Source organism: Lissotriton vulgaris, chromosome 9 (genome assembly GCF_964263255.1).
Source record: "Lissotriton vulgaris chromosome 9, aLisVul1.2, whole genome shotgun sequence".
Classification (NCBI taxonomy): Eukaryota; Metazoa; Chordata; class Amphibia; order Caudata; family Salamandridae; genus Lissotriton; species Lissotriton vulgaris.
Genome location: NC_141697.1, coordinates 904,604,595 through 904,618,697, shown reverse-complemented (window position 1 = coordinate 904,618,697; position 14,103 = coordinate 904,604,595). Strand labels below are relative to the sequence as shown.

Below are 14,103 nucleotides of genomic sequence, written 5' to 3'. Positions count from 1 at the left end.
TGAATTAAGACCTTATATTAAGTAATGAAAGCAACAGAAGATCGAGGAACATTTATACCAGATGAAAACAAATTTCCCTTAACCTATGTGTATCAAGATGGGGTCAAGAGAGACAGATTTGCATCAGATGGTCAAGATAACCCCTGACTATTTAAAGGAGTGCCACTTACATTTAATATATGTATGTTTATCTCATTGTATCGCCTTAAACTATGGTGTATATCCTTCCCCAGTGACTATAAGAGAGATTCCCATCTAGATTAAATATATGTACCTCAGTGGCGGCCAGTACATTTTGGAGGGAGGGGGCGGACGGGACACACACACACACACACACGCACACACACACACACACATACACATAACACTCCCAGCCATGCATTCACACGCCCACCCACACACACACACACACACAAGCACATCCATTCACAACACTCTTTACCAAACATTCAGACATACATACACGCACATACCAAACATTAATTTAAAAGAAAACAAAACACACACTTACCTGCAGCCAGCTCTGCGTCGGAGGGTCCAGGAGGCTTAGGACTGCTGCCTTCCCTCATTGGCTGACCTTATCAGCCAATCAGGGAAGACAGCAGTCCGTATGTCATCACAGTGAGACTGCTGACCTCACCCCACTCTTTGATGAAGTGTCACTAATTGACACTTGACGCTGGGCAATTCCTGGCTTAAAACTGAACCACCCAGGTGCGAGGCAATCAGTGACGCTACGCCTCGTCACTGAGGGGATGGCCTCAGGGACCTTTGCTAAGCAGAGGATGTCACACCCACAGGAGCTGTGCCTTCCTCAGGCCAGAAAAGTTCAGCTTAGGCAGCCAGGAACATGCGCATTAGCGCATGTATGGCTCCTGGCTGCCTGAACTGAAAGTGAACAGTGTCTGTCAGGCTGACCTTTGCTCAGCCTGACAACACTGTTCAAGAGGGGCAAAAGGTGGAGGGGCATGGCCCCTCAACCCCAATGGGCTGGCCGTGCTGGCCAAGCGGACAAGATAGGAGCATTAAGGAAACTCGAAAATGAAAACGGCTCACGTCAGTACACAGTTGTCCAAATTGAATGTACCATTTATTTATGTGCACGTTGCATAAAATAACACATCTGAAATACAGATCGGATGAAACGTTAGTGATTCCATATATATTTACAGTCTATACAGTCTAATACATCCAATTTCTACATGTCAGCAAAACCGAGTTAATCCCATATTTCTACTCAACTAAAGAGACAGTTAAGACAAAATTCTGAACGGGTAGTCACGGTATAGAAATCGAGCGATTATAGCATTGCTGATGGAATAGTGTAGACCACACTTTGGTTAAAAAGCCAACGGTTTGTGAAATTTGGTCAGAATGCAGGGAGAGACTGCTCATCTGTCCCCCATTATTAATCTTATGGTAATGTAATAATAAGGTGTTATGAAATGTCAACAGTGCAAGGAACCCAAGGACAATGCACAGAGCTACACAGTTTAATAATTACGGTTTAGCAACAGCATTACTGTACCAAGGTCCTCATGCAACATGGTGCGCGATATAAGATTTAGGAGGCATGCAGCTGATATATACAGATCAAAAGCAGAGGAAGGCCTTGTGCAGCTAAAAGAGCTTTTAAAACAAGGCGAGACAAGGATAACTTGGTTATTTCAATCTGTATCTACCTGTTTTTTTACCTTCTTCAGGAGTGAAAAAAAAACTACAATTCGTCGGTATCAATCTGTGGTCTTCCAGTTATTAAAGCTTGCTCTTTCTCTGGGGCTGTCCAAGCACAACATGAACTCCTTGACAGTAACTGCCGAAGCAGGACATCAGGATTCTGCAACATGCCCAATAAGTTCCTGGCAAATGCTCCCTTTAGAACTGCATGAAATCCCAAAGGTTGTGGGTGATTGTGTTTAGACTAACATTTCACCAAGATCACTAAAATGACTTTGAAAAAAGTAGGGGTTTTAAAAATGTGGTATTTGGGTCGTTTAGATTCTTCCATAAAATAATATTCTTTAGGACTGTGTCTGTGGGAAGTTAAAAGGAGTAGTGGACTCTATTTCCAAAAGTTTCTTCAACTGTTGGGTTCAGCGAAAAAAGAGCCTCTGTAGAAATTTGAAAAAATAAAATCTCAGTTGATAATTAAATTCATGCTAGTTAATGACATAGCTCCAGGTTCCAATGTTGCCCGCATTCACAAAGGCAAGCAACCATCCACTTTGTACTGGTTAAAGAATATTATTGCTTAGTTTTAACAATTTCTAAATACATCCATCCCTTGAAAAAGATATACATTTTGTCAAAACCCTGTGTCAACTGATGGTGCTAAGCTAGTAAGCAGTGTTTGTAAATGTAAATTGAATCAAATGTTGCTGACTGAGCCTATTAGAGGTTCCTTAAAAACTTTCTTTGAAAGTATTAGAACAAAGAATTCCTAATTCAGTCAATACAAGATGGCAAATTTCCAAAGCAGTGATTAAGAATGTGCTGAAGTCACTAGGGAAGCATGAGGGATTAACGAAACAAAATTAATTTGAAATTGTGAAGGACTACTACTAAGGGGCTGCCCATCCCATTTTGTGTGTAACCGCTTCTCATCATGATCACTCCCTTAGAAAATATTTGATTGATGCATTTCATAGACAAGGAGGTTTTGAACCTTGTCCACAAGTCCATTAAAAGCCATTTTAGCTCAATCAGGCAACCCAATTGAGCTGATATTTTCTTGTTATGATAAGGAACTGATCTGAAAGTGGAAAGTGTATCTAGAAAATTATCATTACCTTCCTGTATAGCACGTCAAAAGACATTGAAGCTGTTTCCAGCTTCCCTTCTGTCTGGACCAGGTCTTGTTACACAAGAAGATGTATGCTTTGAAGAGCAACTAAAACTTACCAAAGCAGGGAGGTGGAAAGCTCCAGAGAGTCGGATATACACAAGCAATACTTCTGGTTTCATTCCAGAGAAGCGTGAAAGAGGCAAAAAGTTTATATAATGCTGACATTACTAATTAGCAATGTATCCTGTCTTTCAGACAGCTTAACACTCCCCAGAAGAATTTGGATGAATTCCAGAAGCTAATAGGGGAATTTCTTCTCAGGTTGGAATAATCACAGGTTCCCTTAAATGCAGCATCCGCTTCCCAGAAGAGAGTAGAAGATTTAGAGAAAACAGCTCAGAGATCTGAAGAAAATAGAAAATTGTGGAGGGGTCTTCAAGATATTCAGGAAAAACCCCTTAAAGTGAAAATATCCAGGGATATATCATGCTCATTATGAAAAGAGTTGTGGGGCCCATATCAAGTGATTATAGCGGTATTTATATATATTAAGCAGCTGAAACAAATTATAATAATTACAAAAAGCCAGTACATCAGATATCTTTACACTTATTGACATAATATATATTGAAATAAAAAAAGTAACACACTCATCAAGGCAAAATACTCCCATGAACATTTTACAAATGTTTTAAGATTCTCTCCACGTATTTGTAATTTCCTACTGCAGAATTTCCCAATGGTTCAAACATTTGGCAGGAAAAGGTTTTTATATAATTGTAATAGATTTGCGATTATATCTAGCAAATGCAATAGAACTAGCATGATACATTTCCCAATGTGCATTTGCTGAGAATTACAAGACAGAGGATAAATTGTAGGCCATTGTAATTCCAATTCTCCCTCAGATTAATTTTACCTGTGATTATGATGTCTTTTTTGGTACTTTAAGAACGCCCACTGTAACATCTACAAAAGTATTTTTCTTTACTAATGTGTAATGATCTAATGCCAGAAAGAAACAATTAGGTTAATCTCTCTTAATAAAGTGTGAAAACTGAATTAGTGGTGCTTTTGCACTTCTTCAATTATGCTGCTAATTTTCATCACCTAGCATAATGAAATCTGGGATTAGGTTTATTAAGAATATGCATTATTACCAACGCGTACTTGCCATGAAATCTGAACATGATTAAATTACGAACAGAAGCAAACCTCCTCTTGGTCTTGTTGTCATAAAGAGAGAAGAGGTATGAAAACATGGACAAAGTGAATACATCATTCATATACAGTACATTATTCGTGCCTGGCCAACAAGAAGGATTGTCACTTCCTATGGGAGACGCTGGAACCAGGGACGTTTTTCTGAACATAGAATGGCCAGGACTCTCTGGGACATTAAAAAAACTGCAGTTCAGTAACAGCCAGCCAGGGCAAGAGAAGCCTTGGTGCCGCCATCTTGGGGCGGAAGTCACCACCATGCCCCAATGAACAATCGAGCACAACCTTCCTCGCAGACGGTGGGAGACACTCAACCAAGAACAAGGCACTGGGGGTCACGAGGACGGCAGAGTGGGTAGAGGCATGGGTAGGCCGTCTTCAATTCTTTTTTTTAATTTTTTTTTGCTTCCGGGATGAGCGGAGAGGAAGAGGTCTGGAGGCAGGGTGGACGTCTCGGACTCATTAGGGCTGCATCTCAGCACGAAGCATCCAGGGAAACCAGCAGCAGAAGAGTAACCTGCGACAGAGACAGAACACAGCGTCATCACAATACTTGTTAGTGGTATATGTGTGCTGCAGTCTACCATTAGTATGGCCACTTGGCACTGAGGGCTTAATGAATTGTGTAGGGTTGCACAGGACTGGGTTGCTTGGTTTGGGTTATCCTTCGTGGCACTGGGCTATCTGAATTGCGTGTTGCTACTTTGTACCGAGCTGTCTGGAATGTGTGTTGCTTCACTGCATTTGACAGTCTGTTTGTTTGTGTGCCTGTGTCTGTGTTTGACTTGCCAAGGCTTGGTGTAGTGTGTGCATTTGCGTTTAACATTTTACTGTAATTGTGTTGTATTAATATAGGGTTTCATTCCTATTATGAGGGGATGGGGAGAGGATGTGGTCCGTCGGCTAGAGTGCTGACTTTGGTGCTGGAAACCAGGGTTCGAGCCTCGGGGTCGCCTCCATATCCTGTGATTCTGGGCATATCACTTAATCTCCCCGTGCCTGAATGTATCCTTGCGTAACATAACCGGTGCTCATGTAAAGCGCTCCAATACTTTCGGGTTGAGTTCGCGCTACATAAATCTGCATTAAAAAAAAAAGCGCTGACGTACACTAGCAGACAGGTAGCTTGCTAGTGAAGTGGAATGTTTGGTTGGAAGAATGCTGAATTTCAGTGTGGTCTATGTGGAACGTGTTTTAGTGTTGCAAATGAATTGCGCTCTTATCCTTAAGTTGATTGCTGTGCCTCAGGGAGTAGTAGGCACAAAGGAGTGAGGGCTAGGACACAAGGGTTTAACGTTCATTTGCGCTATCTGGTTAGAGGGGTATGGCTTATGTGGGAACTGTGGGCCAGATGTAGGTAATCCCAATTTACCTATTCTTAAATACCGAATTTTACCGATTCGGTATTTAAGAATAGGTGAATGGGATGCAGAGACATTTTCGGTAAAAATTACCGAATCGGTAAGATTCGGTATTTACCGATTGCCATTCATTCCTATGGGAATGAATGGCAATTGCTGAATCGGTAAATACCGATTCGGTAAATTGGGGGAAACATTCAAGGGTGCCAGGGTGTCACTTTGACACCCTGTTGCACCCCTGAATCGTGCTTGTGTGCAGATGTGGCACACATACATGCCCTAAGGGCATGTATGTTTGCCACATGGCACAGTTGAAAATGCACAGATTTGCATTTTCAAAGGTATTCCTTATTTACCACCAACTTATAGTCAAGTCAAGTCAAAATATACTTTTATTTGATTCATTAAAAAAATCATAAAAGGATGGACAACCATCATAAAATGCAGAGCTTTGGAATATACATTTTTAAAAACCTAAAAAGACTTCAAGTTGATGTCAGAATAAGGAGATACTTATTTTAAAAATAATGACGAATATAACAATGCATTTGGGAGAAATCTGCTAATTAGTTGGCTGCTTGGCAGGGTCGCATTTTGCCAGTTCTTTTGCTGCGATTTTCCATAGTGTTATGGCTCTACAGGACAGAAGAATTGACGACCCTCCGAGACATTTAATGACCGCTGCTCTACATGTTCTTGTTTGTTCCTTCCTTAGAGCCTCCCGGAGAATGGATTTTCGGGGTTCCAATAAAAAAGAGCAAGTACATAGAAAATGTAGTAATGACTCTTCCCCTTGACCACAGAGACAACACTCCTTGGATGGCCATATTTGTTTCCATTTTGGGGTCAAATCCTTTGAGGGGAAAGACCCCATGCGCATCAAAGTCAGATAATGTTTTTTTCTGATGGGAGAATTGTTCCAAAAGGTATTGTTGCGGCTTCAGCCTCTCGTAATCCTTTATCACAGCCCAGGCATGATGTTTTTTTGCGAAGGACGTTTTATCAGTTAATAAAGAGGTCCGTTTGATAGCGTTATTGACTACGATTTTAAATCCGGAGTATGTTGTGAGGGTGAGCCAAGCATCCTCTAACTGTAATGCCGACAGGGATTCCTTCAGGGCTGCTGTAGTTGAGTTAGCTAGGCTCTTTTGGTTTTCAATCTCGACCCAACAGTAGTGGGCTAGGGTGTTATCTTCTGCCTCCCTCATCCTCCAGTAGTATTTTACTAGGGCGTCTTGTCTGGCCATAATCTGATTTTTTAGACCATATTCTAGGCGGATTTGTGCCTGTGAGGTGTGTAGCGGAATTAAGAACAGTCTCTTAAATAGTATAGATTGTGCTGTATTTAGGACTGTGGCACCTTTAGTATTCAGAATTTCTGAGCCGTATGAAATGGAAGGTAAAAATTTTGCAGCAATCACTTTAAGCAGGTGGGCAGTGGAGCATCCTATAAGTTTTTTCCTTAGAGTTTTAAAAGCAAACAACAGTTGTTTGGCTTTCAAGCGACCTTGGTCCAAGTGTGATTTGAAGTTAAGCTTACAATCTAGCTGAAAGCCCAGGTATTTTTAGCACGTAACCCTTGTCAATTGATGCTCACCCAAATTCCAGGAAAAAGTTTTACTTTTCGGTGTTTTAATAGATTTCGAGAAACACATAATTTTGTTTTTTTATGGTTAATCATGAGTTGGTTCGAGGTGGCGTAGTCTCCTACTTCTGTGATCAGTTATATATTAACTTATAGTTGGTGGTAAATAACTAATCCTAAAATGGGAAAAGCACTCGTTTGAGTGCTCCCTACATTGCAAATTCGGTAATTTACAAATTCAGTATTTTAAGGAATCGGTAATTTACTGATTCCTTAAAATACCGAATCGGTAAATTACCGAATTTGCAATTTAGGCCCCCTACATCCCAAATGCTCAATACCGGTCGGTAACGGACGAAATTCGGTAATTTCAGCTGTTACCGACCGGTATTGGGTCACCTACATCGGGCCCTGTATGAGCAGTTGAATACATTCTTCATGTCATTGGAATAGAGTGAAGTAGATTGCAAACTATTTGCTTCTGACATTACCTGCCACCCTCATGAGGGTCTGGGTTATGGTTATTACGTGGGTTTCAATGGCAGTGGAACAGCCTACTAGTCATACAGCAGCTCAGCAGATGCTCTACAGAGTGCACCTAAAAGCAATAGACACGTACTTGTTACAGGCCACTAGGGTAGTACTCTATGGAGTCTGAGGGGTCACTCACAGGACTGCATAGGTTACAGGCAGCCATTAATGGATGGATGCATGAATGAAATGCAACTTGTAACACGTATGGCTACTCCATGTTCTTTTTGCATTTGTCAACAAAGTGGGACGGATATGCCTAGACATGGGTCCCGTGCTCTCCATGCCACTGGAGTCAAGCTATCCTGGCTGATGAGGGGTGAGCTTTGCTCAAAGGCAGTGGCGTCACTAGAGGGTGCAGGGGTTGGGACCGCACCAGGTGACACCCTCACATGGCGTGACACCGTGATAGACTATTTGCGGTCACCTGAGGTTTTAATATGTAACAGCCCGTGCAGAGAGAAAGCCCGTGTAGAGAGACAACCCGAGCAGATGCAGCCCATGCGGAGAGACAGCCCATGCAGAGACAGCCGGAGCAGACAGTCCGTGCAGAGAGACCACCGAGCAGAGAGACCCCGAGCAGAGGCAGATCAGGCGGAGAAACAGCCCCTGCAGTGACAGCTCGAGCCAACACAGGGCACGTGTGCCCCATGTGCTTCAACTCGCCCTGAAGAAGGGGTGGGGGGTGGGGGGATCTGGGGAGAGTTGAAGTCGCACAATATGATTCTTTCGTTTCCAATGGGAAAGATCCCCTCCCCACCATTACACTCACCATCATCACACACACTCATACTAGCTCTATGAATTAACAGCCCCCAGAACCTTGGAATAGGGTGTTGAGGTGAGTTTGTGTGTGTGTGGTGGGGGCAGGTTTTCGGAGTTTTGTAGATACATTCATGTGCCGGGGCATGAAGCTGCTCTTACACTGCTCAGCACGAGGTGTGTGTGTGTGTGGGGGGGGGGGGGGGGTCTGAGAGGAGAGATTCTAACGACAAACCTTTCATTGGTGATTTGTTTTTGATTGAAACAAGTTCGCCTTCGTCTGCCGCAGCAGTAATTACAGGAGCACCCCCCCCCCTTTTAATGACATTAAGTCTGCGTCAGGGGTCACATTTCTGAACAAATAATACAAGGTAAACATGTCTATTTCAAATACCTCCTTTGTTTACAAAAGCGTAAATGTGAAAAAGAGGTGCATGTGTGTACTTGGTAGTGGTTGCGTGATGGTTTGAGGTATTTCAGTCATGGTTTTGTGTGGTTCAATTTGTGATATCACCGTTAGAGAGATGTGAAATTAAGTAAGTGCCTTTAAGTGGAAGAGTACATAGCATAGACTCAACGGAACGCAATGTATGTTTCACGATGCATTATTTAAAATGCTGGTGGTTTTTTGTGCACGTTAGAAGTGGTGCACCCCAAGAAAGGGTGTTTGTTCACGGATATGTATGAGCGCACTAGTGGGAATACAGGAAGGGGAATTCTTTCCTGTGTTTTCCGAAATATCACTTCCTATAAGATTCCATCGTCTATTATTCATAAGACAAAACAGGCCTTGGATGTATTGGCTGTCCCAGTCTTAATAGTAATATTAATATTACATTGTTGATCACATTGTCTGCGTCATTAGTATGAGGTAACTGGGGACCTGACTGCCCACATGAGGGCAGAGTCTCACCAAGGTGATTCTCCAGTGATCATATTTTGCCAGACAGTGGCTGCAGCCCCTAGTATCCATGTAACATAGCCTCCTCTTGACTCCTAGAAGTCTGTGTGGTGCTAAAAGTCGTGAGGGGGTGACACCATAAATTACCCGTATTGAGTGACACCAACCCTAGTGACGCCACTGCTCAAAGGTCATATTGTAGGGTAGGATGTATGACGTTACAACGCATGCTTTTACCACGCATGCTGTTACAACACCAGTTTTACAACGCAAACCTTTACAACGCATAGTGCTTTGGGGTGCTGGATAGTGAATAGTTTAATTTACTATTCCAACTCCAGTCCCCGTGGACACTAGGGAAGGTGTTGGATAGTAAATTAAATATATTCCCTATCCTAGAGCGCCCCCCAGCGCAATGCGTTGTAATGGTTTTCGTTGTAAAACCTGTGTTGTAATAGCACTGCGTTGTAAAAGTTTCGTTGTAAACGATGTTTCCCTGTAGGGTGTGGTAGTACTGTCAATTGTTGCATGAGAAGCCCAGTTTTCAGCTTTTTTAACACTGAAATGGTGTCCTGTAAGCGTATCTCAAGAGGAGCTTGTTCCATGCTGCTGACCATAGATAAAAGGAACGTCCCCCAGCTCTAGAGCAGCGAATTCTGGGGATCCTAGCCTGAGGACTCTTGGCAGACCTCAGATATTCTTGAAGGGACATAGAAGCTGAGTCTTGTCCTGAGGCACCTGTTTCGTAGAGTGCCTTGTGGACCAAAACTAGTGCTTTGAACAAGATTAGTTTCCTCACTGGGAGCCAGTGGAGGGTGCGCAGATGAGGGGACACATGCATTCCTAATGGTAAGTTCAAAATAATGCAATCTGCTTTGTTCTGAACTACCTGAAGTCCTAGATAGAGGGCATTTCCATAGTCCAGGCTCGAGGTTATCAGTGCCTGGACGGCTGATTTTCTTTCTGAGAATAAAAAAAAAGCGGGAAAAACTTTTTTAGTGAGTGCAGTAATCCAAAACATGTGCCTACCACTGGCTTGATTTGTGATTGGAAGGATAGACAGTTATCTAATTTGACACCCACATTCTTAAATGTTACCCTATACGGGACTGATGGGGAACATCTTCAGGTGAAAAAGTCTGCCATGTTTCTGGGGGTTAATTACGGGAGAATATAATTTCGGTTTTGTCAGCATTACAATTTAATTAGTGAATGGCCATCCAGTGGAATACAGCTGTAAGGCAGGCTTTAATGGATTCGCCTGTGATCTTTTCTCCCTTGCCGCAAGAGAACAGCAGCTGAGTGCCATCAGCATATGGTATCACTTTTTCCCCCCAGGGCTTCTACTAGCTGGGCAAGTGGTGTGCAGTACACATTAAATAGTGTTGGGCTCAGAGCCGAGCATTGGGGAACTCCCACTGTTAGCTCACGAGACCCTGAAGAGAAAGGGGGGGGGGGGCAGACCTCCTGTCCTCTACCCTCCAGAAAGGAGGCAAGCGAGTCCAAGGCCTGAACAATTATTCCGATGGATTAGGGACACACTAAAAGTCTGGGGTGCGGAACCGTTTCAAAGGCTGCGTACAGATCTAACAAGATCCGCACTGCCTTCCCACCAGCATCTAGGGTACCTCTGATATATTCTGTTGCCTCCATTAGTGCCGTCTCCGTACTGAAGGTGGGTCTAAAGCCCAATTGGCTACTATAAAGCAAATTGTTGGTTTCCAGGTATAGGGAGAACTGTTGATTTACATACTTTTCCAACACTTTAGATCAGGCCGGTAGAGAGATAGGCATACAGTTGGGCTGCTCTCCCGGCTCCGCCAATGTTTTTTTTATCAGGGGCAAGAAGTTAGCCTGTTTCCAGGAAAGGGTTACAGTTGCTGTCAACAGCAAATTATTAAGCACATTATTACCCAAAGAGTTGATGGTGAGTGCCCCCATTGCTAGTAGATTGGGGGGGGGGCACAGATCTCAAGGAGATTCAGATGTAAGGTTCGTATGACCGCAAAAGAGCCCTCAAAGGGGATGCGCTGGAAGCTTGAGAGTGTAGCTTTAGTTGTAGTAATAGTCCTAGATTGCATTATGTCCAGCAAACCCTCTATTAGCTGAGAGCTAGAGGACAGACTGGCTTGAATGATTGGGATCTTGTTTTGAAAATAGGTAGCCAGATGATCACATCAATCCATTGAAGAGTATTGGGATCTGGCTCAGGCCTCCAGGTACATAAAGTTGTTTTACTACTTGAAATATTTCCCTTGCTTTGTTTCCTGCTCCCAATACCCTTTCCTCCAAATGTATTTGCTTAGCTATTTTCATTTCAGCATAATATTTTCTTGAGAGTTGCCTTATATAAGCCCTTGTCAGCAGTAGTATATTCTTTCACCCATGGTCTTTTCAAGGTTTTATACCATATCTTTTCTGCCCTGAGGCTGTCTGTGAACCATGGGTTGGACGGCTTATTTCTGCAGGGTCTACGTTGGGCAACCAGCGCTAGCTCATCAGTAGTGTTCCAAACCCATTTGTCAAGGAGGCTGACATCATCTGCAACTGAGCCTGTGAGAGAGGGAGCACTTTCTTCCAGAGAGCACACAAACTCCACTGGCTGGACTTTGTGAAATGCTCTTGCGGTGCATGGAATTCTGACTGTCGATGGTAGGGATTAAGTTAGGGCCAGCCAAGAAAACCTAATGAAGTAGTGATCCATCCAAACTTGAGGAATGGGGTCTCCTATTTGCCAAGTGACATTAGAAAACACTTGGTCAAGCACATGACCCACTTGATGTATGGGGCTAAACACATGTTGTGTAAGCTCCAAGGATGCCATGGTATCCAGTAGGGCATCCACCTCACTATCATCCACTTTGTCTATGTATAGATTGAGATCCTCAATATTAAAAAATTTGCATATCTAAGTGTCAGCTACACAAGGGCATTGCCCACTGATTTAATGAAAGAACCTACAGGGCTCGGGTTCTATATATTAGTACCCTGGCCAATGACTGTTAAGGAGACAGGGTGAGGCAGAAGCCCACCTCCTCTGCTCCTTCAAGGTCATTGACAGAGATTTTCTAGCAGGCATACTCTTATTTATAAAACAAGGCTATCCCCCCTTCTATTCAGGCGGTCTTTTTAATGTATGTTGTATCCTTTATTGAGAGCAGTGGCGATTGTAGGGTGACCTCACCGAAAACCACGTTTCTGTCATAAACAGCATGTCTGGGATTTCCTCATTCAGAAAGTCAAGAATATTAACAGCATGATTCTGCAGTGAGCAGACATTAATCAAGGATGCAAAAAAACTACCTATTACTATTCTTAATCATTGGAGTGCAGGTGGTGCTCATGTCCTGTATTAAAGATGTTACTTTCGTAACCACATTGTGGACAGAAATAACCATCCTTAGGTGAAAGTGATGAGACTTGTAGAGTACATTTTTCCACAGACGCTCGACTAAACAAGAAGTCCCTACTGTAGCAGATCGACACTTTATCTTATGGCGAGCCACGGGCAGAGTGGCTGGCGCTGGTCGCTTTCTGGACGCTGACAGGTGCAGACAGGTTTGTCTTTGGAGCGCTGTGCACAGGTTCATCCACGCAGCGTCACCCCGTTATAAGCATATGGCCCTGAGCAACTAGAGAGTGTGCACTTCCCAAATATGGCACCTCTAGTTGTCCCAGATTGGGGAAAATGACTGATTTTAAAAGAGAAGTGAAATTATAACTGCTCCCAACCTCCTGTCAAAGCAAGCACTGCCCTCTAATGTGCAAACTTAATGCAAGTGTAACAATTCCCATTCAAGTATTACAGGCTTTTAGAACTGTTAAAATAAGCTTTTCAGTTAATTATAACAGAGCGACGATCTTGTGCAACAGAGCAAAATTACATTGGAGCTGCTGTGTCCGCGCAGAGTCGCTCTTTTTAAGCATATGCATTGAACAACTAGAGCGAGCACTACCTAGATATGGCGCCTCTAGTTTTCCTAGAATGGGAAAAATGGCTGGTTTTAAAGGAGAAGTGAAACTCTAGCTGCTCCCAACCTCCTGTCAAAGTAACTTCAGCCATTGAGGTTCTCTATGGAGTCTGTGAGGCCTAGAGTTGGTTGCTCTGTTGGGAGTTTATCGTATCTATTGTTCTAATATGTTTTGTTGACAATTGTGATTATTTCGTTTTGTTGGTATTGTGAGCTCAGTAATAACCAACTATATGCAAAACCTGAGCTGTGTTGTGTGAGGGCTAAATATTCTATCTACTTCCAGGTGCACCAAAACCTGGTGGTATGTGGTGGCAGTAGTTGCCATCAACTAGAACTGGGGTACCCTTTGGGTGTATCGCATAACTTTGGTGTCATTCCACATCCCCTGGTGCTTCTACTTCATCACTTTGTGGGCTTTAGACCTTACTAGTTGAGTAAGAGCCAACTAGTTAAGCTCCCTTTGCTCAGAACTCATTGTTGGCAGCCACACTTCTCCAGGTCCAATCAACATTGAGGACTAAACTCCTAAATCAACAAACTGACCAAAATCTCAGCAAGCAATCAACAAAAGACTTACTGCTCAAACTAATGCCAAGCACAGATGCTAGCACCTCATTTTACTGTGGGAGGTTTATCCCTGATTTGACCCACTCCAGCACAGAGTGGGATTCTCAACTACCACCTTTGTGAGCTAAAGACTGGTAACTGAGCACCTGTTACCCAGAACACATTCTTGGCAGCTAAACTCTGGCTGCATCATATCAACAATTCAGACTAACCTCTAGGTCAGCTCAGGACCTGACCCAAACTATTTATTATAAAGATAGGCACTTTCAACAGTCATGAAGGGACAAAGGCAAAGGGGCCAACTCAAAAGTAAGCACAACAATAATGCCTACTTGACAGAAAACCTACAATAGCAAAGATTTACTTTGAAAAAACACTACAGATCTTCCCGGCCACATTACGATATTCAAGAAAGA

General features: G+C 43.0%; 1 protein-coding gene across 2 annotated transcripts in view; it reads right to left on the bottom strand.

Moving 5' to 3' along the window:
• Positions 1 to 1,071: 1,071 nt before the first annotated feature.
• Positions 1,072 to 14,103, bottom strand: part of CLIP3 (CAP-Gly domain containing linker protein 3) — a 265,248-nt gene continuing 252,216 nt past the window's right edge. For both annotated transcript variants that reach the window (XR_015300039.1, XM_086938686.1), the window contains exon 14: positions 1,072 to 4,523. Coding sequence is in view for 1 of the 2 variants with exons in the window: in XM_086938686.1 (XP_086794812.1) it covers positions 4,469 to 4,523 (55 nt within the window). In the remaining variant the exon portion in view is untranslated. The remainder of the gene's footprint in view (positions 4,524 to 14,103) is intronic.